At 38.4% G+C, this 24,985-nt stretch overlaps 1 protein-coding gene across 1 annotated transcript in view; it reads right to left on the bottom strand.

The window, feature by feature from the left end:
- Positions 1–24,985, bottom strand: part of dnah1 (dynein, axonemal, heavy chain 1) — a 217,222-nt gene that overhangs the window by 11,129 nt on the left and 181,108 nt on the right. Inside the window, exons 62-74 of the mRNA XM_055647806.1 lie at positions 24,012–24,172; positions 22,615–22,840; positions 21,113–21,308; positions 19,328–19,479; positions 14,827–15,023; positions 10,691–10,835; positions 8,608–8,766; positions 7,983–8,114; positions 6,642–6,812; positions 5,284–5,463; positions 4,463–4,639; positions 2,737–2,907; positions 332–462 (exon numbers count right to left, since the gene is read on the bottom strand). Coding sequence (XP_055503781.1) covers positions 332–462; positions 2,737–2,907; positions 4,463–4,639; positions 5,284–5,463; positions 6,642–6,812; positions 7,983–8,114; positions 8,608–8,766; positions 10,691–10,835; positions 14,827–15,023; positions 19,328–19,479; positions 21,113–21,308; positions 22,615–22,840; positions 24,012–24,172 — 2,198 coding nt within the window. The remainder of the gene's footprint in view (positions 1–331; positions 463–2,736; positions 2,908–4,462; positions 4,640–5,283; positions 5,464–6,641; positions 6,813–7,982; positions 8,115–8,607; positions 8,767–10,690; positions 10,836–14,826; positions 15,024–19,327; positions 19,480–21,112; positions 21,309–22,614; positions 22,841–24,011; positions 24,173–24,985) is intronic.

Here is a 24,985-nt window from a genome sequence, read left to right as displayed (position 1 = left end):
TATCTATATTGCAGAAACCAAATACAGATTGGGTCATAGCTTTGTAGAACACCCGGGTTCAGATGCAGGAGTGATTCTGAGTTCTGCTTGCTTGCCACTTTAATTCTGACTTGTGTGTCCATGGGCTCCTGAACAGGACCAAGATATGGACCAAGGCCTCATTTTAAAATGTCTCCTGGAATATGTAATGTTCCTGATCATATGTGCACCACTGTAATTTGGTGAATTCCAGACCAATGTCCAGACTGTGAAGCATTGGGAAAATGATAACTTGAGGCATGTTTGATGGCGCTGTTATGTTTCTAACCAGGAGATGGCAGGGTGAACGTACCTAATCACTTCTTGAACCAAGACTGTGTTCATGGATTCCTCGTACTGCACTGGAAACGTCTCCAGCACTGCCTTAATGTCGATCAGATCAGGAATATCTTCCAGGATACTTCCACACATTTCCCCTACTATCTAAAAAAATGAAATAAACATCAGTTGCAATTTTAAATCACACTGCTGTACGATTTCAATACTTCACAATTTTCTCAACCTCCGAGGAGCTCTAGTTTCAGCTGATCACCAGCTGAGCAAATGCTAGCTAATCACGTGTAAGTTTTCAGTGGGACTGTAAGCTCCCCAGGATAGTCCCAGAATCTGCAGCAATTAACCTGCTGAATACGGCTGAGAGCAGACTAAAGACAAAAATAAGAATATTTGAAAAAGTTGACCGTGTTGAGAATTGTCTAATTGGATACACAAATCAAGGACAAAACCTCAAACAAATATCGGCCAACAATCCCTTGCAGATGGTAACTGGGCAGAATGATAATCAAAACAACCTTCTAGATTTCACTAACTCAGGTAATTTATGGGAGATACTAGGGCCCTTTGGAATATTGAAGTACTCCCTGGGTCACCGAAGCAGAAAGGCTCACCTTTCCTAAAGGCATGGAGGTGCACCAATGTTGAACCAGTACAGTGGCCTAGCTGAAGCTTTTGGGCCAAAGCATGTTGTCACTGCAGACAGGAAGAACTTTGAACTGGTGACTGCAAAAGGAGAGCAAGGAAGAGAAATTGAGGTCAGAGGAATAAATATGTGAGCATATAGTGGATCAGAGTGTGCGGGAGAAGAACTGAAAGAGGACATAGTGAAGGGAGAAATGACAAGGATTCAGAATGGTGGAGGAAATGAAGGGAAAAGGGCAGAGATCAGTGGATAGGAATGGGGGAAGAGGGGGCATGAGGAACAGTAGAATATAATAGTACAGCATAGGAACCGGAACTATGGTCCACAATGTCCATGTTGAACATGATGCCAATTTAAACTAATCTAATGATACTGGAGAGAAAAATCTAAACAGCAACTTTCACTTGATGAAGACTCCCGACCCGAAATGTCACCTATCTATGTTCTCTCGAGATGCTGCATGACCTGCTAAGTTACTCCAGCATTCTGTGTACACAACCAGCATCTGCAGTTCCGTGTGTTGGCATCTTTCATGGAAACCTAATGCCCCAAACCAAATGAAGTACTTTATGTTGTGTAGTCATTGTTAGAGTGTAACAATTGTTGTAACATGAATGTAACATTGTTACAGAAATTTACACAGAGCAAGCAGAATATGTGAAAGTGACTAGATTCTCTCCTTTAATTGATATTATTCAGGCCAGGGTACTGGGAATTAACCCTCTACTGTTTGAAATATTCGCTTAGGATCTTTTATATCCCCCGAGAGGGGAAACGGGACCTCGACAACAAAGTGCTACAGCAGGAGGGGGGGGGGGGGGGGGGGGGGGGGGGGGGGGGAGAGAGGACAGGATCTGGAGTGAGGAGAGGACAGAAGAATATTCATCCAAAACACTGTCTGGATTCCTCAAAATGATCAACTAATAATCATTCAGAAGAAGGGTCTCAACCCAAAACGTCACCCATTCCTTCTCTCCAGAGATGCTGCCTGAGTTACTCCAGCATTTTGTATCTACCTTCAACTAATAACCATTATTGCACATATTGCACCAAAACTCACCAAAACGTTTGCTATGTCGCTCTTCAAGGGAGATGCTAAATGCATTTCGTTGTCTCTGTACTGTACACTGACAATGACAATTAAAATTGAATCTGAATCTGAATCTGAATCTGAACTCATTGCACAGACCCCATGAGAGTGTGCTTGCTTGTCTGAATATTACTATCATGTTGTAGGTGGTGCCTGAATGTGCTTCAAGATGTAACATCAGACTTTGGACTTGTGGGATATATATCATCGATCAAAATTCTTGAATCCTGTTTGCATAATGACACCGCAACAATCCACATCACATTTGGACGTTAAAAGTATTACTGAGGGGGAGGGAGGTAATGATATTGTTGAGGTCCCACGGAGGACACCGAATAGAACAACATGGCAAAACGTGATAAGAGAAAGGCTGGTGTAGGGACTGTGACATTTGAGATATGTTGATGAATCTACAACTGCCATGAACTATGGACAAGGAAATTGTGACATAAGGGCCATTTTAATCCAGCACTGTCAAGGTTATTCATAAATTATAAATTTGACTCATGCAATATTATCTTGGAAGGGTAACAGGTAAAATATTTGCTAGCTATAAAACTTTTTTTTCTCCAAAATCCATCTTGATGGTACCAAGAGTGTCAGTTTTTAGAAATCAGACCTGCATTAATAAGTAAAGAGTCCAATCCAACATAATAGGTTGAGTAACAAGCATTTCATTGAAACAAACCTCTTCTACTCCTTTTCCCCCAGCTGCTGATGTTTTGGGCTGAAGTAGGACGAGGCAATTTAATAAGGCAAAAGTTTCATTCTGGGCAAATGTGATATTTGCATTGTCATGTAGTCCAAATATTTCTGGTGTGTCATTAATTGGCAGGCGTTTAATGTAGTCCAGGTAGCCCTGTGGAATTACATCAGAAGGAGGTTAAGATGTTGCATATGTGCGTTTCTTGTATATGTAGTGCAAGTCTGTGTAAATACACACTTTTACATACAGCACCAGCTCTTTGTATCTGAGACTACAGTTTTAAAATTTAAAACATAAGTAAATTCATCGTTAGTTTGTTTTGTCAATGGGTGATTGATGTTAAATTGAGGTATAAAGGTATCTAGAAATTTGATTTTCATAATAAGCTTAGGGTTACTCAGACATTCCCCGACTTACATAAGGGATACATTCCATAAACCATATGCAAGACAGATTTTAAGCAAATTGGGTCAAATGCAAATTGGAAGGACAGCACCTCATATTTTGCTTGTGCAGATTACTGATTTATCTAACTTCAAGTAACCCTTGCATCCCCTACAGTCCATATCCTTCTCTGCCTTGCCTTTTTAAATACCCGTTTAAATGTCTCTTAAAATTATTTTAAAAATATAAATGGGATAGACAATAGGTGCAGGATCGAGCCAGCACCGCCATTCACAGTGATCATGGCTGATCATCCACAATCAGTACACCGTTCCTGCCTTCTCCTCATATCCCTTACTCCGCTATCTTTAAGAGCTTGATCTAACGCTCTCTTGAAAACATCCAGAAAATTGGCCTCCATTGCCTTCTGAGGCAGAGAATTCCACAGATTTACAACTCTCTGGGTGAAAATGTTTTTCCTCATCTCCGTTATTCTTAAACTGTGGCCCCTGGTTCTGGACTCTCCCAACATTGGGAACATGTTTCCTGCCTATAGCGTGTCCAATCCCTTAATAGTTACAATAAGATTCCCTCTCATCCTTCTAAATTCCATTAAATACAAGCCCAGTCGCTCCATTCTTTCAACATAGAATCCCGGGAATTAATCTTGTGAACCTAGACTGCAATCTCTCAATAGCAAGAATGTCCTTCTGCAAATTTGGAGACCAAAACGGCACAGGTGTGGTCTCACTAGGACCCTGTACAACTGTAGAAGGACCTCTTTGCTCCTATACTCAACTCCTCTTGTTATGAAGGGCAACATGCTTGTCGTTAGCTTTCTTCACTGCCTGCTGTACCTGCATGCTTACGTTCAGTGACTGATGATCAAGGACACCCAGATTTCGTTGTACTTCCCCTTTTCTTAACTTGACACCATTCAGATAATAATCTGCCTTGCTGTTCTTGCCACCTAAGTGGATAACCTCACATTTATCCACATTAAAACTGCTTCTGCAGTCTATAGATAGTCAGAATCTTTTTAAAGTGAGAGAACAGTGTTTTCATGGGAATTTGGGAAGAAGGTTTTTTACAAAGGGAGATGTTGATAACTGGAACAAATTGCTGGAACTCATTGGTGGGGTCATGCAAAGCAGTGAAGGATATGGCCCTAATGTAGGCACATGGGATTATGGTATTTTAGATGGGTAAAAAAAAGGTTGAGTTGAACAGTGTAGCTGAAGAATCTGTTTCTGTGCTGTACAGCTCTATGATTAATAAAATGAATACCTGTACAAGTAATCGATTTAAAAAAAACAGCACTTGCCTCAAGTTCAGTTTCAGTACTAATCTGCACGTAGATCCCAGATTCCGAGTACAGATGACCTTCTTGTAGAACATCTTCACGATAAAAATCCTCCAAAATGTTCATTATGCATCGTCTGTCCCAGTCATCTGTTACACGACCCCCGTAATTAATCTCACCGGCTGTATACTTCAGCACCTGAGAAATCAAAACAAATATTTTAAGTGGAATATTTTGATAAAAAACAAGTTCTGTGGCCTCATTAGTTGAATATCAGATCTTCAGCTTGCTGGCAGGCTGCATACTGTCCGAGGTAATTCACGAGTTCTCCCGAGTTTTCCCTTGATTCAAACTCGGAGAATATCCGTAGCGGATCCATAGGAGTTCGTGGATGTCCCGTAGTGGCTTGTAAAGCTAACGATAGGTACTCGAGACATATGGTAACTCGTGACGTTTTTTCATCCCTGTAAAAAATATTGCGACTTGTTTGGAGTCTCAGGGTAGGTGCCGAAAAAACATAAATAAATTTAAATCTTCCTCTTTTGCCGATCTGTTTTCTGAAGTCAAGGCCTCTGGGGAATGACAAATACCTGTTGGTGCTGGAGTAACTCAAAACTAAATGCTCTGGCGAGCATAAAGGGAGGACGACAGATTAGTAACGATCTTAGATACTCAAAATACCTCAGCAATTTTTTGTTCAGCAAAATCAGTTCTGAACCTGAAAAGAATATACTGATGTATACATCAATTGACGATAATTGATGACATCAATTTTGAGTCCCTGCAACATTAACGAGGAAAAATATCCTTTGTAGTGGGAATTAGAAAATTCCAGCGCATACCTTGTAGGGTAATTCTGTATACTCATCCAGGAACATCTTCAGTTGGCTGATACAGATACGTAGGTCTCCATCCGTAAATTCATATGGAATATTGAATCCAAGGGGTCCAAACTTCCTACGTTCAATGATGCTTCCATGGAACAGGCACAAGGAAAACAGGAGGGATTTAAAATCTGAAAGCTAAAATTGAGGGGAAAAAGTTTAAGCTCAAAAATATATGACAAAAATGTAATACTTTGATGATTTGAGATAAAAGATGCTCTGAATAAATGGAACCCCAGTGGATGGGATGCTCTACAATTTCAACCATTAAGCCACTTAAACCATTTAATAAGATGCTACATCAAAAAGTTATTTAAAATTAATGACTTGTTTACCGGTTAGCAAGGTGTAACGACATGTGCCACACAGATTAGTGCCAGGACCTCAGCTTTTTAAACTGTATGTAAATAGCTTGGATAATGACACTGAAGGTATGATTATAAGTTTGCTCATGACATAAAGATAGAGGAGAAGAAAGTAAATTGGAAGAGGACATATGGAGGCTGCATATAAATTTAATGTATATTAGACCAACCGGGACACGTTGGGTCCCTGCCACATGGGAGGCCTGGTCCCCCACCCACAACATTACACCACTCACCCATAGGGAGGCAAGGAGAGATTTAGAGAGATATATAGACCAAGTGGGGCCCGTTGGGCCCCGTCTTGTTGCTGGGTCAGCAGGACAAAGGCTGTAGACGCCAACAGGATTAACAAGCTCATCAGAAATGCTGGCTGTCCTGGGGGTGGAGGTGGTCTCGGAGGAGAGGATGCTCCGCAGACTGAGGAGCATCTTCGACTATACAGCTCACCCCCTCCATGACACCCTGATCAACCCGAGGAGCACCTTCAGCCACAGACTGGTTCCACCAAAATGCATTACAGAATGCCACAGAGATCATTTTTCCTTGTGGCTATCAAACTGTACAACTCCTCCCCCTTCTGCCGTGGGGTAGACGGATTCCCCAATTATCGCACATCCCCAAATCTTCCCACTCGTCACATTAATTCATGCACCTTGTGTTTTATGACAGTTGGCAGATCAATTTCACTCCTAAAATAAATAAAGTTGTATCCTATTGTATCGTAAAGGAAGAGTAAGAGTTATGAATTGGAAATGCAAAGGTGTAACATATTTTGGATTGCGCTAGCAGAGAGCTGGCAAGTCACAATGGATTGAATATTCTCCTTCCATGCCTTACATTGTTATAGTTAGCTGTGCCTGGCCACTGAGAAATGTAGGAAGCTCAATGCAATAAATACCCTACATTTGCAAATCACATACTTCAAATCAAAATTTTAAGACATAAAATTACCCTGGTACAAGAGTTTAGGAAGTCATCACTAAAGTTTGTGTAGGTTTTCATCAGATTAGCTTTTATTCCTCGTGGTGGTTCAATAGTCATCTTGGAACCATTTTGAAGAATCGAAACTGGAAATGTGTTGCTTGGCAAACTAGTCAACCAAACTCTGAAATCACGATGAACCTGGACATAAAAAAAATCTATTATATTTGAAGCAATTAAAATAATAATTTCCATAAAGCATCTTAAATTAGTGCCTTGCTGGTAGAATATGAATTATATTTCAATCTCATACAAGTATAGTTATTATAATAGTGACTACATTTCAAATATGAAGCACTTTGGAACATTCGGAGATTGGACGATATTGATACAATGTTTTTTTTATTTTATTTCAACTAAAGCAAAACAACTCAGATTCCAGGGATATATTCTAAGCAGCTCACTTAAGGTCATAATTATCCCAATCTCTACAATAGCCTAATTTCTTGAAAAATTTAGTAATCTCTGTAAATGATTGTGAAATTATTGGATTATTGTAAAACTCATCTATTTCATTAATGCCCTTCAAAGAAAGAAATGATCCACAGCCCTCATAGCTTAATAATTGGATATTGATATCTATTTCTATAAACCGAGATGAACCAATGGTTACTTCATTGGGACTAATATCTGCGTTGATTTATCTATTGTTGTTGTTGACTGAGAGGATTAATTTGCGGTCTATAATCTTTATTCAAAATGTTTCAAACAAATCACTAGAAATAAGTCAAACATTCCACGCAGTTGCAAGCTTTCCTCAAATGCTCATCACCTGCTTATGAGAAAACAATTTAAGTTCCCTTTGTTGCAAAACTGCAGAGAAATTTAGAGGTACATCTTTCTTATCACAAAGAAGATCATGAGGTGGCCCATGTTGGTTTGCAGCAAATTATAAAACAATGATGAAAAGGTTTACCTGTTTAACTTAAAAAAAGTATTCATCAAAAACTGGGGACTTAATTGTTTACCAGGGAAATATAATGTATATAATAATGCTACTGACCCCCTTAAAAAGCAAATCAAACTCATTTTAGCTTCTGAGGAAGAGATGTGCAAAGTTTCCACTTGAGATTTTCTAGAAGCAGAATTGTATTGGGCACCAATACCTGGAACATTAATCTGGTGTTTGTAATATTTCAGTGGAATTTCTGAAGAGGGCATTAGGTGCCATCTTTTTCCATTTTTCATTTTTAACACTTACCTCACAATCCGTTGTCATGTTGCAACCAGTTATTATTAAAGGGATAACCAATAAAGTATTGGCATTAAGTATTTACCTTACTCTAGATAAAAATAAAATTGAAAAATTACTTTGTCAGGATCTACTGTTTCAACAAGTCTCTCCAGAGAAGGCATCCAGCTAGGAGCCAGATGACAGTTTTGAAAAAACACCCACTTTCCACGTTCCATAGAATTATGCATCATGGCTTCTGCTCTTGGCCCCTGCAAAAAAAAAAAAAAAATCACTTATGATGATGGTGCACAGCAGTTATTCTATGTCTATAGAAATACATGGACAGGGACCTTCCATTCCTCAGTGGAAGTGAGTCTCCTCAATCTCAAGGACTGCCAAGAAGACAACACTGCATACTGCCAGCTTCCATGAGCAACATGTCATGCCATAGTGAACAATGTAATGAGCAATTTAAGTATGCTTAAAATATTTTTAGACACTGGAGTCATTAACACCTGGCTCTGCTTGGCAGTATGTAGTTATTATTTCTGACATATTACAATCTTTGTGCAAGTTCAATTTACACACTAAGTATTTCCAGTGTACTTTATTTACGTACTAAGTACTTCCAGTGTACTTTATTTCTTGTCTCAATCAACATATTTTTATTATAGCTGTATATCCAATGTTGGCACAATGAGAAACATATTAAAGAAACCGAGGATGCATAGTATGAAATTGTTTGGGAGCTTTATTCCTTACCTGCCCCTGTCCTAATGAGATAGCACTCATTTTTTTGGAAAATTTCATCTCTTCTGCAAACTTGTACAGGTCAGCTGCAGGATCTGTGCCCGGGGACAGCACAAATATCAGTGGAATGCTGGGAGCTGAATCTTTAAAAACTGCGGACAGGTCTGTGGCCTGAAACAAATAATATAAATTTTTAAAACATTTCAAGAAATATTGTAACTGATATGACCAGTAGAATCTGTATAAACGAATGATAGATTTGCATTTATGATGCTTAATCAATGATATTAAAACATTAAGTGTAAGGGCTCCAGAGTTGCCTACCGGAGGTCTGTGCTTCCAATGCATTACTTGGATAGTTGTTTGCTTCTATCTATACTGAATTTGAAGCTGACACATCAGTCATTAGATAAACGTGTTAAAATGGAACTGAGTGTCTCTTGCATGCTGGAAAGAATGAACTTGAAGTTCTTAAGTTTAGAATCTGTTTTCCCCATGTTCTTGGTTGTGCCATGCAGTCCTGCCAATGCACCAAGCATGCACCAAGCAAGCCTTTCAATGTTGCCCCATTAAAATGTTGACCCGAGCTTTCTGAGGCAGAATTTGTGCGCAACAATGCCCTGGAGTATTTGGAATATGGGCTACCCTTTCCTCCTGCATATGCGACAGGATCTCGTGCCTGCAACTCAATAGTCAGTAATCAAGCCTCTAATTTACGCACTGCAGTAGGCAGTGTTTCTGGGTATGCTATAATTGAATAAGTAGCCGTGTGGAAAAGTTGTGGGACACATGGATGTGAGACTTGAAATTGTGATAAATGTGCAGGGAGCCTAGGGCCATCTTAAGGAAAGGCAGGAGTTCTGATTGATGGAGCTGTATGGTGCGTAGCATGTGTGGCTAGTGATGCAATTATTGAGAGGTAAGATGGTGTCTTCACTGACCAGGACCTTACATGTAACATTATTAAATTTACAACTGCATTTCATATATCTAATTTGGTGTTTGTTTCTAGCACTTTGAATATGACTGTGACCCACTGCTACTAGGTTATCACTCCATGGGACTTACTGGGTCCATCAAGTGATGAGCCTTATTCTCGCTACTTCTTCTAATAAAAAATCCAGAACAGAACTTGGAAACAATGTCTCTCAGCACTCACCATCCATACATTAGCCAGGGTTTCTCCCAGCTTCCATTGCTTGTAAAATGATTTCCACTACTGATTGCAGCTAAAGCGAATCTGCCCTTTAAATGCTAATCTTAATTAATATTAACTAATACCAATTGGTGCTAACTATGCATGCAATTAGACCTGTAGATACACAATGAGGCAGTGAAGAGTGTGGTTGGTGCAGCCTGGACTCCGGAGCTATTATTATGAAGTTGGAACAGAGTTTTGGTATACGTTTGACTCAAACCATTGTAGCACGATTTTTCCTGTGGTGTATAATTTATCCCTGCACAATTTTTTCAAAGGAAATTTCAGACATTGCTGGCTTTACCCCTCCATATTTGCATCCGGAAAATGAATGCTTTCCAAATTAATAATGGGTTACCAAAACCATAAGAAGAACATAGATCAGTGTGAATTGAAATAAATACTTTCCACTCCCACAATATTTCAATTAGTGGTGATTGTTCACCTGGATATTTGTTTGTATGTCACCCACGCATTATTAAAAAATATAAAGTATTTACATTAACATCTGAGTAAAAAACTGCCATAATTCCTCAAAGATCAAAGCCTAATTGGGCTTAGTGCTAAACACAAATGTTTGATGGCACACAAATGAGATCAATCCAATTTCTTGGCATTGATAAACACATAGAAGAAAGAAGAAGAAAAAATAAAGAATACATTGAGATAGCTGAAAGAAGTAAGGTGGGAGAAAACTAACGTGTGTAGAAAGAACAGCACAGATCCATTGGACTAAATGGTCTTTCTCTGTGCTGTAAAAACTCTGTTTAAATTTATGTTGATCTCCTGGACTTTTTTTGCATTGGTCAAAGAAAAGAATACAAACAATGAGAATAGTACACAAAAAAATGTAATCATTGCAGCAATCGAACTCAGGAAAAATACAGAAAGTCTGACCTGTGGCTCAATGAATTTTCGCCCAAGGTTCAGTGACACGAAGTCTTGCATGGCATTGGTGACTTTGTCCACTCGAAGACAACGCATTACAAGTAATTTCTGAAATGAATTTAGTTGAGATTCCAAAGTGCCTGGGAAAGGATTTCTAAAAAAAATGAAGGGTAATTACCAGTACATATGGGTACAATGGTACCTGTAAATTCATGGTTCCTTAACCTCTGAATCTTCAGGTCAACCTCTGAGATCAACATTTTCTTGGGAACACAAAAAATAATACGCATTTCAACTTGATGGACAGCCAATTACATTTGCCAGGATAAGACAGATCGTCAACTTAATTGTAAATGAAAAATTAGTAAATACAATATTATAAAACATGATGGTAGCTAAAGAAAGGGTAGGTCCACTCAATGACAAAGGTGGGAATTTATACCTGGAGCCAGAGGAAGTGGCCAAGGTACTAAATGATGACTTTGGATAGGTACTAACCAAAAAGGACGTAGAAGATAGTGCAATTCTGGAAGGGTAAGTTGATAATGCCAGAGCATATGATATTAAAAAGGAAATGGTGCTGTGTCTCTTGAAGAACATTAAAGTGGATAAGTCCTTAGGGCTTTATGAGACCTACTTCAGGATACTGAAGGAGACAAGGCAGGAGAAGATTGGGACTTTGGCTGAGAGCTTTGTATGAGGAGCGACTATATTGAAATGTACCATATCAATGAAAGGCCTGGATAGAGTGGATGTGGAGAGGGTTTCCACTAATAGGAGAGATTAGGACCAGAGGGTACAGCCTCAGAATAAAAGGACATATCTTTAGAAAGGAGATGAGGTGGAGTTTCTTAAGCCAGATAGTGGTGAATCTGTCAAAGAGTCATACAGTGTGGAAACAGACCCTTCGACCTAACCTGCCCACACTAGCCAACATGTCCCAGCTATACTAGTCACACCTGCCTGCGTTTGGCCTAGATCCCTCTAAACTTGTCCTATCCATGTACCTGTCTAATTATTTCTTAAACATTGCAATAGTCCTTGTTTCAACTACCTCCTCCATACACACACCAGGTGAAAATGTAACCTCTCAGATTCCTATTAAATCTTTCCCCCTTCACCTTAAACCTGTGTTCTCTGGTCCTCAATTCCCATAATCTGGGCAGGAGACTACCTGATCTATTCCTCTCATGGAATTCCTCTGTGGAATTAATGGCCACAGACGGCTATGAAGGTCAAGTCTTTGTGTATTTTTAAAGTGGAGATTGACAGCTACTTGATTAGTAAGTATATCAAAGGTTACGGGGAGAAAGAAGAATGGGAATAAGAGGGAAAGATAGATCAGCTATGATTGAATGGTGGAGTAGAGTCAATGGGCTGAATGGCCGTATTCTGCTCCTATTGCTTATGAACATGGATCAGCCGACGATTAGTGACTTGATCAAAAGCCTTACTGAAATCCATGTATACAACATCCACTGGCCTATCTCATCAATCTCCTTTGTCACCTCCTCGAAAAACCCAGTCAAGTTAGCTAGACATAACCTGCCACATAAAAAGCTATGCTTGCTATCCCTAATTAGCCCATTCCCTTCCAAATAGGAGTAAATTCTCTCGGAGAATACTCTCCAACAGTTTCTCTATCATTGATATGTGATGCACTGGCTTTTTTGTTCCCTGGATTCTTCCTACTTCCTTTCTTAAACAAAGGAATAATACTGGCCACTCTCCAGTCCTTGGAAACATCGCCTGTGGCTGGAAAAGAAACAAATCCCCACAATCTCATCTCTTGTTTCCCTCAATAACCTGGGATAGATCCCATCTGGCCCAGGGGACGTATCCACCTTAATGCTCTTCAAGATACTCAGCACCACCTCCTTCTCGATCACAAACTGCTTACATAATTGTATTCTCTAGTTGATCAAGATCATTTCATAAACTTAGACAACATTCTTTAGTATCCATCACAGCTGCTTTACAGCGGCAGGGTTCGATCTTGAGCATGGGTGCTGTCTGTATGGAGTTTGTATGGTTTCTCCCTGTGACCGCCTGTGTTTTCTCCGGATGCCCCAGTTTCCTCCCACACTCCAAAGATGTATAGGTTTGTAGGTTAATTGGCTCAAGTAAAATTATAAATTGTCCCTATTGTGGAGGCTATTGTGTGGGGATCGCTGGTCGGCACGGGTTTGGTGGGCTGAAGGGCCTGTTTCTGCGCTGCATCTCTAAACTTAACTCCAAACAAACCACCAATTTTGGTGTCAATTGCAAACTTAATAATCCCGTCACCTATATTCTCATCCAAATTGTTAATATATATGACAAACAGCAGCACCAATCCCTGCAGCACAATACTGGTCACAGGCCTCCAATCTGAAAAATATCACTCCACTTTCACCAAGCCAATTCTGCATCCAATTCGCCAGCTCACCCTGGATTCCATGTGATCTCACCTTCTGGATCCAATCTACCATGCGGGACCTTTTCATAAGTTTTGCTGAAGTCCATATAGATAACGTCTACCTCCCTGCCCTTATCAATCCTCTTGCTCACCTCTTCAAAAGACAGTCAAATGGGTGAGATATGATTTCAGATGCACAAACCCATACTATCTCTAATCAGTCCAAACCTTTCCAAATGCAGATAGATCAAATCTCTCAGAATCCCCTCCAGTATCTAGCCTGTCATTCCCTAGCTTGTTCTTGAACCACTTCTTAAATAAAGGCACAACATTGGAGGGTAGCTACGTCTTTAATATACCTCACCCATGGCTAAAGTAGATGCAAAAATCCCTGTCAGGTCCCCAGCAATTTCTTCCATTGCTTCTCACAATATCCTAGGCAAGGCAACACCTCCTCTTTCATAATGTCACAATCACTGTTCTCTTCCCTGAACTTCCCAGCTTCCATGTCCTTCTTTGTGGTAAGTAAAGATGAGTGACCTACTTTATGTTAAATGCAGACAATTTCCCCAGGATGGGAATGTCAATAACCAGAGGAACTAGCTTTAAGGCGAGAGGGGAACATTTAAAGGAGATTTACAAAGCAAGATTTCTACTCAAAAGTGGTGGGTATGTGGAAGGTACTGCCAGGGGAAATGGTAGAAATGGAAACAATCACAATATTTAAGAAGCATTTTGACAGACATATGAACAGGCTGGGAAAGAGGAATATGGAACTTGGGTAGCCAGATGGGATTTGTTTGAGATTGAAGGGATTGGCATCATGGCTAGGACTGACATCTTGGTCTGAAGTGTTTCTTCCTGTGTTGTATTGTTCTTTTGAAATTCCTTGGTTGAAAGTAAGAATTTGAAATCTGTGCCCATGACCTATTGAGACCATTCAACAACTATATTTGAAATGTTTTATGACATACCAAGGATCACTAGAATTTGAAGTATTTCTCTTTTAAATCATTTGGAGAGCAGAAAGAGTGTAGAGAAGATTTTTGAGGATGTTTCCACAACTGAGAGATTGGGCACGCTAAGACTTTATTCCTTGGAGCTGAGCTGAGGGGTGATTTTATAGAGCTGTATATAATCATGAGTGGAATTGACAGGTTGAATGCACAGTCTTTTGCCCAAGATTGGGGAATCAAGAACCAGAGGATATAGGTTTAAGGAGAGAGGGGAAAGATCTAATAGGAACCCGAGAGGAAACATTTTCACTCAAGAGGGTGATGGGTATATGAAATGAGCTGCCAGAGGAGGCAGTTGAGGCTGGTACAATAACAACATTTATAAGACACTTGGACAGGTACATAGACAGGAAAGGTTCAGAGGGATATGGGCCAAATGCAGCCAAATGGGACTAACTTAGACAAGACATCCAGTTTGGCATGGATGAGTTGGGCTGAAGGGTCTGTTTCCATGCTGTATTAGTCTACATCAATACCAATGGCATGGAGGGTGAGGAGGAGATGAAGTGGAGTGAAGAAAAGAAGAGGGGTTTAAAAAGTACATCCAGCAGATGACTCCAGTGGACTACCCACAATGACCACTGGTCTGTGGAGTAGTACGGTGCCTCCGATGCACACATTCCCAATGACCGTGCATTCTCTGCCAAGCTCAGTGCACTGGCAGCTTGGGACATTAGTGCAGGGAAATTATGTATGAATAAACATGTCAAAAAATAATTCTTAAAGTTCACCTGTGAGGATCTGGACTGTCAAAGATTATTTGAAAGCCATTCAGATTTTGTACAAAATCTTCTAAAAAGTTGGAAAAGCTCTGCAGGGTAGTAAGGCTCTGGATGTCTTTCCATGCTCTGTCTGAGAGCCAGTCAGAGGCTGGGTTGGTGCTCGAACTGTGGCTAGCTGCTCCAGAGAGGAGGTAACGCCATTCATCCTATTAAATTACAATCACATTAGAAATGGTTATGATAGTATTGTTCACAAAGAAGACAAACACACAGTATCATTTTAAGTAAATATTTTTGAAGTACTTTACATTTGAAGAAGTAACTAGAAACTAGTGTTTGCTCTTTTGCTGTTATAGGGGCCAATTTACTTGTAATTTGCTGAATTAAATTTCCCTTACATTATTCACACATATGCAATATTTGGAAACCATCAGATAATGTAATACCTGTGCATATTATACATTTGCAGATTAGGAAGAATGTGATGTGCATCAGCTGTTAATGCTGATTTGATTCCACCCCTTTATTGGGATACTCTGCTTCTTTGAAGAGGAGGCCAGAATGATACAAACTGTACAGCCATTGAGCAGGCTCTGGACCATGTTCACAGCAGCACTCTGGTGCAATAACTGAAGCTCTGCACTCTAAGAGAATGGAGTATATCCTCTTCCCTCTTGGAAAAGTGCAATTGTGAGTGCATGGATTCTCCTGATTGCAGGTGCAAATAATTATTTTCTGCATTCACTTTGTTTTTTTGTTTTTTTTTTGTTTATTTTATTAGAAGTTAATACAGCACAAAACAGTACAGTGGCACCTAATTTTAGGTGCCAACTATGTAATACCGTAATCCATTCTATGTACAACCTCTAGTTTTATGTTATAAGAAAGAAGTAAGCAGAACAAGAAAAAGAAAGCAATAGAAAGGGGAAAAAGTGGAAAAATAGATGGTAGAGAGTAGAAAAACGTGAAGTGTGTATATAAAAAATAAAAAAAGGAAGAGAGAAAGAGGAAAGTAGAAATAGAAGAGAAGGCCCCTTAAAAGAGAATTTTTCAAATCTGTATTCGGAGATGTAGCTCTATCCGCGTCATGAACTGAAATCAGCAATCCTTATGGCACCGCTGCATCACATGATTCCAAAAAGTCGATGAAAGGAGACCAACTCTTTAAGAATTGGTCATATTTATCTATTAGTCGGAGTCTCATTTCTTCAAGGCGTGCTATGTCCATCATATTCCTAATCCACATTTTAACAGTTGGTGTGGTTGTATTTTTCCAAAATGTAAGTATCAATTTCTTTCCAATTATTAACCCATAATTAAAAAAAACATTTTGATCTTTATTTAAATTGGTATCTTCTCCTATTATTCCAAATATAATCCATTCCGTTTTGGGTTCTATTCTTGACTTGAAAATCTTTGTAAATATATCAAATATATCACTCCAAAATTTATTCAACTTTGTACATCCAACAAATGAGTGTGTTATATTAGCGTTTTGAAACAAACATTTATCGCATCTGGGAGAGACGTTTGGATAAAATTTATTCAACCTCGTTTTTGAATAATATAGTCTATGTAATAATTTGAATTGAATTAAATTATGTCTTGCATTAATAGAACAGTTATGTGTATTCATCAAATATTTTTCCCTTCTATCCTTAGAGATCTTTGTCATTAGCTCTTGTTCCCAATCTTCCCTTAATGCTTCTGTTGAGGGTGATTCTCTATTTAATATATTATTATAAAAGTATGATATTAATTTTTGTGAATCAGCCTTGATATTCATTGCTTCTTCTAAAGGATCTAAAAATATAGTTTGAAATCTATGTGTATGTTTCTTCATAAAGTCACATACCTGTATATATTTAAAATATTGATTATCCTTCAATTTAAATTTAAATTTTAATTGTTGAAATGATAACAGTTTGCCCACTTCATACATGTCCCCTACTTTCCTAATCCCCAGTCTATCCCATTGTTGATATGTGTTGTCGATGAGAGAAGGTTTGAATGCGGGGTTGTTCAATAGTGGGGTTAGTACTGATAAATTATTTAATTTCAAGGATGCTTTTATTTGTTTCCAAATTCTTATTATATTGTGAATAATTGGGTTCTTCTTATATATTATACTATTCAATTTTATCGGTGAGAGCAGGATCGTTCCTATATCGTACGGATAGCACTCCTCTTTCTCCATTCTTATCCACTCCAACTGCTGAGTGGAACTATCTAGCCAGTATATTATGTTCTTAATATGCACTGCCCAGTAGTAATATATAAAGTTAGGTAATGATAAACCCCCCACTTCTTTAGATTTGCACAAATGCTTTCGTTGAATTCTATGTGTTCTGTAGTCCCATATAAAATTAGTGATAGTGGAATCTAATTTTTTGAAAAAATATTTTGGAATATATATTGGGATTGCTTGAAACAAATATATTAATTGTGGTAAGAAAGTCATTTTTATAGCGTTAATTCTACCTATCAATGAGAGTGGAAGCGTTTTCCAAAATTTAATCGTATCATTCAGTTTATTTAATAGTGGTATAAAATTGGCACTAAATAATGATTTGTGTCTTCTCGTAATTTGAATACCCAGGTACTTGAATTTTTCTGTTGCAATTTTGAAGGGGAATTTTAGTAAGTGTCTCGAATCCTGTGGTTTTAAAGACATAATTTCGCTTTTATTCCAATTTATTCTGTATCCTGAAAAAGAGCCGAATTCCTCAATTAGTGTTAATAAGGTGGGTATACTCGTTTGTGTATTAGTAATATATAAAAGGATATCATCAGCGTATAATGAAATTTTATTCTTTGAGTCCTTGCTGTTATATCCGTGAATATTCGGGTGATTTCTAATCCTTTCGGCCAGCGGTTCTATCATAAGGGCAAATAGCAATGGTGATAAGGCACACCCTTGCCTATTACCCCTTGATAAGTAACATTTTGGAGATAGCGTATTGTTAGTTAATATTCTTGCCGTAGGTCTATCATAAAGTAGTTTAATCCATCTGATAAAATTCTCTCCCATATTAAATTTTTGGAGTACCTTGTATAAATACTGCCATTCTACTTGATCAAATGCCTTCTCTGCATCCAACGTGACCACTGAGATATCTTCATTGTCCTTCTTATGAGAGTACATTATATTAAAAAGCCTTCTCAAATTATTAAATGATTGTCTTTTGGGTATAAATCCCGTTTGATCCGTATTTATTAAATTGTTCATATAATTATTTAGCCTTCTAGCTAGAATCTTTGCTAAAATTTTCTGATCCGTATTTAGAAGTGATATAGCTCTATAAGAACCAGGCTCATCTAAATCTTTATCTTTTTTTGGTATAAGCGTTATTGTTGCTTCTGCTAGGGTTTCTGGTAGTTTATTTTCAGTATAAGCCTGCGTGTATAAATTAAATAATCTTGGTACAATAGACTCCTGAAATCTTTTATAAAATTCATTACTAAAGCCATCTGGTCCTGGGGTCTTCCCATTTTTCAATGAGTTTATTATTTGTTCTATTTCTTCACTAGTAATCCGTGCTCCTAATTGCTCTTGTTCTAAACTATCCAATTTTGGGAGCTTGCAATTATCTAAAAAATTTGTAATTTTACTTACATCTGTCTTTATTTTGGATGTGAATAAATTATGATAAAATTGGGCAAACCTCTTATTAATATCCTTAGGCAATGTTAGCAACTCACCATTGTCCGATTTAATTCACTTTGTTTTGAAGTGCTACATTTAAATGCCAATATGTTCCACAATCGCAAAGACTTTAAATTCCTGAATGTGCAGATAGGATACAACCATACTGAGCATCTTGATAGTCTGACAATGCCCCCTCGGTTCCCATCACAGACAGGCCATGAGAGGCCAACCCCCAGCATCATTGTAACAGCTTGGTCCAATTAGCTGACATGGGATCGGCCCACCTGAACCTCACCAGTCTACTCCTTATACGCATCCTCCTTCGAGACCAGGACTCATCTGCTGGGACAAGCCCGAGATCGCAAGCATCACCGCATATGCGCTCTGACGATGAAGGACAGCTCCCCCATGAGGTCCTGGACTTTATCATCGTAAATAAAATATATCACAAGAGTTCACCCTACTGTCAGTCGGTGTGATCACTGCTGAACCCTGTGTCATCGCCGACGCCACAATAGTCAAAAACTTTCCCAGACTAGTCCTTCCAATCTTTGTGATCTATTGAGATGTGCGACACACCAGAATTTGAGTTAGTGTATTATGAAAATACTGTACATCAGCAACATGGAGGCCAGTCCTGCAATCCTGCAATATTCAGGTGATACTTAATAACTCTTGTGTAGAATGTTTTTTTCTCTATTGTAAGAATACATGCTTGATATTAGAGATGAAAGTTCTACAAGGAAGCTCACAATGATGCAAGCACACAGGGGAACAATTGTCCATCATTTCGACAAAGAGTACTGATATGTAATGTAATAACTCACTAGGCCAATGGAGATTTATGGTTATGTTACTGACCATATCAACCAAGTCATCATTCATCATGATTCTCACGCACACCAGGAAAGCAAACATAAGCTTGTGCTTCTCAAATAAGCTTCTGCAGACATTGAGGTACAGGCTGTAGGTGAAGTAATTATTGATAAGTTTTATCCTCTTCTCCACAGTATCTAGGAGACAAAACAAAAAAAACAGTCTTGCCATCTCTGTGAGCTAGTTCTGCTTAAATTAAGTAATAAATCTTATGTCTTAGAACTCCTAGTAGAGATTGTCATAAACTCCTAGTAGAGATTAACAGGAACATGAATTTGGTTAGAAGGATCAACATGGACAAAAATTTTATTGGTGGAGCATATAGGGTGTTACACTGTAAGTAGAGAATACAGATTGAACTCATAACACCATTCTCGTGATTGATTGAACTGCATTATGTTGGATTGTAAAACTTACTCCAAAACTGAATACCAAATGAAGTTTGCTTGACCACAACTCAGAATCAGAGTCATACAGCATGGAAACGGGCCCTTCTGTCCAACCAAGGTGCCCTCTTAAACTAATCCCGATTACCTTAAATTGGCCCATGTCCCTCTAAACCTTTCCTATCCGTGTATCTGTCCAAGAGTCTTGTAAATGTTGTTATTGTACTTGCCTGAACACTGGCAGCTCTTTCCACATACCTACCACCCTTTGAGTGAAAAGATTGTCCCTCATGGTCCTATTAAATCTTTCCAGTAAAGTGACTAAGTGCTAATTAGTGTATTACACAATCAGCAGTCAGAATGAAAAATATTGACAGTTAAGTCATAGTCTTGCACGTGTAATCTCCCATCACTCGTTCAAATATTCCTTTTCTAGAAGACCATTTAAAGGTGGCTTTTTCTGATCTGCTTTCCCTCTTCCTTTTTTTTGATGCAGCTGGCTCTTTTAAAGATTCCATTCTTTGGGAGTTGGATACGAATGAATTCTATGTTATTGAGATAGACTCTACCTTCACCCACCATGTGCAACACCGGTGTGGGAGTAGTGAATGTTGCCTAATTACTCTGGAGCCACCAGGTTTTAAATTTTGTGTTTTACAGGACATGCAGCTAGAAAACTTAAACTATTCATTTTTTCCAATAAATCTAGTTTTATCTCATTCATATTAACAGGCTGACTGAAATTTTTACCAGCAAATGAAAGTAAAAAAAATTATCAGAAGTCCCAGACCTAAAGCACTAACTTTCTCTTATCAAGATGCTTGTTTGTTATCGACCCTATAATATAGGAAGTCTGCGAGTACACGGGAGAGAGAGCAGAGAATATTCACCAGGATGTTGCCAAGATTTGAGCACTTCAGTTATAGGGAGACATTTGATAGACTACCTTGGATAGTTTTCCTTGGAGTGAGGATGCTGAGGAATGAACTGATGGAAGTATATTAGTTTATGAGAGGTGTTAATAGGGTAGATAGTTTATTTGATGTTTAATCCAAATTTAATTCACCTACTTTCATTTTCAAAGATCTTAGTCACATTCAATTTATATGGACAAGATTACTCCCACGATTTGGTTCTTGAACAACAGACATGAAATTAGGTTCTTCACTCTGTGGAACCTTAGCCTTCAGCATAATACAGTGTAATGCACTGATTGAGGAATAATTGTTGGCTACTCTGCCTTGGAACCCATGATGTGTAGCACTGTCTGCCACGCGTTAAGCAGCTAAATTACAGCAAACAGAAATTAAACAATGGAAAAGAGTATTACATTCGCTTGAAGTAAACACAACTCAGAATGGTAGAGTTGACTTGGTTGGCATACCTGCTCGCTCAGAATTTGCAATGCCTGCCATGAAGATGGTGAGAAACCATTCCAAAGAATACTGATACATTGGGTCCACATTGGATAAATCGGATACGCAGAAAAACAGAATCTGGGTCCTTTCAGCAACAGGGACATACTGGAGCCGAGTGATATCAATGTCCTTCTCTGTCTGTTCTGCTATTGTCACTTTCATCTGTGGAGAAACAAATTACATTTTCAGTATTGAAGAATCACAGAAAATGTATGCTAAGAGAAAGATAATTTTCCCTTTGGTCCCCTGGATATTTACTACTTTCACCAGCCTCTCAAAACTGCTGCTAAATGGCATACAATAAACTAAATGTCATACAATTACCCTGTTTAACTCTTCCTTCACTTTTAAACAGTATAATGTCAGCAGGCCACCTGGCCGCTAACCTGCTTCGCTAGGAAGGATTAGAAAATCAAAATCAGAGCCTCTCAGTTTCATCCCTTATGCTCAGTAACAGCCCATGGTCTGGTGATTTATTTACTTTCAAACATGTTAAATTGTATAATACTTCCTCTCTTGCTATGTTCATCCCATCCAATATTTCACATCTCCCTTCTTAACCGCACCCCACCATTACCTCCTATTTGTGAATTTTCAGCAAAAATCCTACCAATAAACTTAATCTTCAGAGGTTACCTTTGTAGTCCCTAAAATGATAGTTCATTTCTTCGTTATCCTTGCGGTCTTTATGTATGCAAAGACATATCTTTGAACTTTTTTTGATTCTCTTGTCCATTTCTTTGCATTTCAATTAGTTTCCTAATTTTACTTTTAACTTACAACCCCATTCCTCACTAACCCCTCACCATTCTCACACCAATTTTTATATTTTTCTTTGGTTTCCTGCAGCATTGAGCTCCAGGTGTCTGAAATAAGCTTGCTTCCCTTTAACTTATCCTATCGTCTATGCATATTGTCATCCCGTTTGCTCTAGTTTTTGCAGTTCCGGTTTGCTCCAAAACTCCTGAATTTCCTTCTTTAATCCCACTACTCTGACACTGATAGAACACCAAGGAACCAGTTCACTTTTGCCTAATCAGTTTAGCTTGGTAAAATTTGCTTTTCCCTGACTTAGTTCTTTCGCTATACTTCTAACAGCATACTTTTCCACAATTGATATATAATCGCTACCATAAAAATACTATTCGACTTCTATTCTAACATTTGTCCAGCTTCCGTGCCATATTTCCTTTCCACATTCGTTGAAACTAAATTTGCAATTGAATTCCATTCCATTGATCTGGCAATAAGGTGGCTTAAAAAGGGAGATGATGGAAAGGGTGTTGCAAAATGTTGCAATTTGTGGTAAATTCATTACATTAAATTCAGGAGGTTGGTGTTGTGTGCATGTTATATATGTGTGCTTGAGTGTGTCAAATATGTTATCAGCGTCTCTCTGTATACAGTATATTTCTCACTATTTGTGATATAACTCCACTTACGATCAGCGAACACTACTGATACCAACCTTGATTTCTCCTGCTTTAATTTTAGAAGCCTCAAGGACTTTGATTAACTCCACATCATCGACAGGATTGCCCTCAGAGGTGCTCAGACGTAAAAGTATCTGATCCTCTATTTCTTTTAGCTCGCTTCTCATTTTAGCATTGCTGATGATCAGCTGATTTTTTGCATCCTCCAGATCTGGACGCTCCTGTGCCACAACACGTCCCAAGAGCTGGTCCTCCAGACCACTGCAAGATGGTAACACAGTTTACATGATGTAAAAAATTAAGATTCCTCTGAATGAGTTTAGATTAGTCAGTTTCTTAAAGGTAGAAACATTCTGTACTTTCTGATTGAATAGGGAGACCAAAGAATTTAAACTTACAAACATATACAAACTGAAAGAAAATACCAATTGACATGGGTCATTTCTAGCAAACACAGCAAACTAATCAAATCACTATCTTATATTGATCCCTTAGGGAAGGAATATCACCTCAAATCTAGTCATTTCATAGGATCATAGTTGATTTGATTATAATCTCTATTTTGCATTTCAGATCCAGATCCAGGGTAAAATGTGCCCTGCCATCCAATTTATTTTATTCAATCGATCACTCTCTGAAATTTTTGTCACCTCCAGTGTATTGCCACATCAAACACTTCCTCCACTCACATTCTCTTTCAGCACTTCTAATGGAAGATCTCCTTTAAGGTCTAGTTTATTTTTGCTTCTCCACCAACATCCACTCCGTTTTCTATAGTATCCTCTAGTGCAATGCATGATTTTTTTTTTAAACATCCTCCCATCCTACCATCTTGAACCCCAAATACTTTTTTTCCCAGATGAAACATCAATTTACCTGTGTGTCTTTTAATTTAGAATGCTGCATTTACTGCTCACAAAAAAAAGTCTATTCTACATTGGGGAACAAGTCCTGAGTGCATGTGGAACACCTCTATAACAGACCCAATTATTTGTCATTTTAATTCATTTTAATTTAAGTACACACATTCCTCTGTATTCAGCTTCTTAAAATGACTCAATCCAGTTCAACGCAAACTTAAGAAATGGTACCTAGTTTTGCAACTGAGCACACTGCAGATTTCTGAATACAGTGCAACAATTTCAGAGAATCACACTTGCTTTCAAGCAATCGCAGTGTTTTCTACCATGTAATTTAAAATAATTCTGCCTCTCCCCGGTAACATTTCCTTCAGTCTGACCTTTTGTCCCATGCACTACTCTTTTTCATTTGCATTGTCATCATCCATTTTGTCATATAATCATTCCTGTTTTTCATCCTTCAGGCCTTTTCTTTCTTTCTCCTCTCTTCCCTATTTCTGTTTAATCTAGATTTTCAGTTTTTATTTTTGGACTTCCAGAATGAACTATATTTTGCTTTTGTACACATTTACCTTGGAGATAGCGTGAAATTAATCAGAGTGACCTTTGTTGATATCTCAGGAGTGTAGTGAGGATTGGGCAGCTTGGTAGTAATGTACATTTTAAAATCATCATGAAAAGGGATAACTGCATCTCCCAGTTTTATAACTGTGCTCCCTTGTTGCTTAAAGGTCTGGAAAACAGAAATATATTATTTGGTATGGTTACATCCACATAACTTATACATAAACATTTGTCATTTGTTTGCTTTTGACATTTATTGGCATGATGTCATATGGATTTTAGATTAAGATTTTGTAGGTTTCGGCAGTTGCTTATGGTCCTTAAAGGTCATGGATATTTAGTTTTGCACTGCCAGATCTGTTTTGAGTCTATCCTACTTAACACAACTGTTATGCAACACCACATGTGGAAGATCAGACAAGGAACAGTAATTTGTCTGTTCCAAAATGTCTGTTCCAAAAATGATTCCTGGTTAAACTAATATTTTCTTCCCGCACGTAATCTATATCACTCCATTGCCTACATATCCATGTGCCTAACTAAAAGTCTCTTAAATGCTTCTATCGCATCTGTCTCTACTGCCTCCCCTCGCAGCGTGTTCCAGGCACCCATCATTCTGTGTGAAAAACCAAGGTGAAAAAAATAGGAATCAGTCTCCCTGAATTCTGTATGGTGTCACAAGTATCAATGTTGTAATGGACAGGTGCACTTGTACGACTGGTCAGGATGAGGACAAGTGGATTTACACTTCATGTTGACTCACTCACATCCTGGTGCAGGATTAATTGACGGGACGTCAATCATGATTCAAGCAGCTCAGGCAATGAAAGTGTTTATTGAGTTACTCCTGGTGATGAGTATTGAAGTACCCCAATCATAGACCTTGATACTCTCACCGCTTTTTAACAGTGCTGTTCAACATGGAGGAAGACTGATTTATCAAATTAGTGCAGAAGGAAGATGGTAATTAGGAGGAAATTCC

The sequence above is a fragment of the Leucoraja erinacea genome, chromosome 16, assembly GCF_028641065.1.
Source record: "Leucoraja erinacea ecotype New England chromosome 16, Leri_hhj_1, whole genome shotgun sequence".
NCBI classification, from domain to species: Eukaryota; Metazoa; Chordata; class Chondrichthyes; order Rajiformes; family Rajidae; genus Leucoraja; species Leucoraja erinaceus.
The sequence above is the reverse complement of the archived record's forward strand: the minus strand, read 5'-3'. Positions and strand labels throughout refer to the sequence as shown.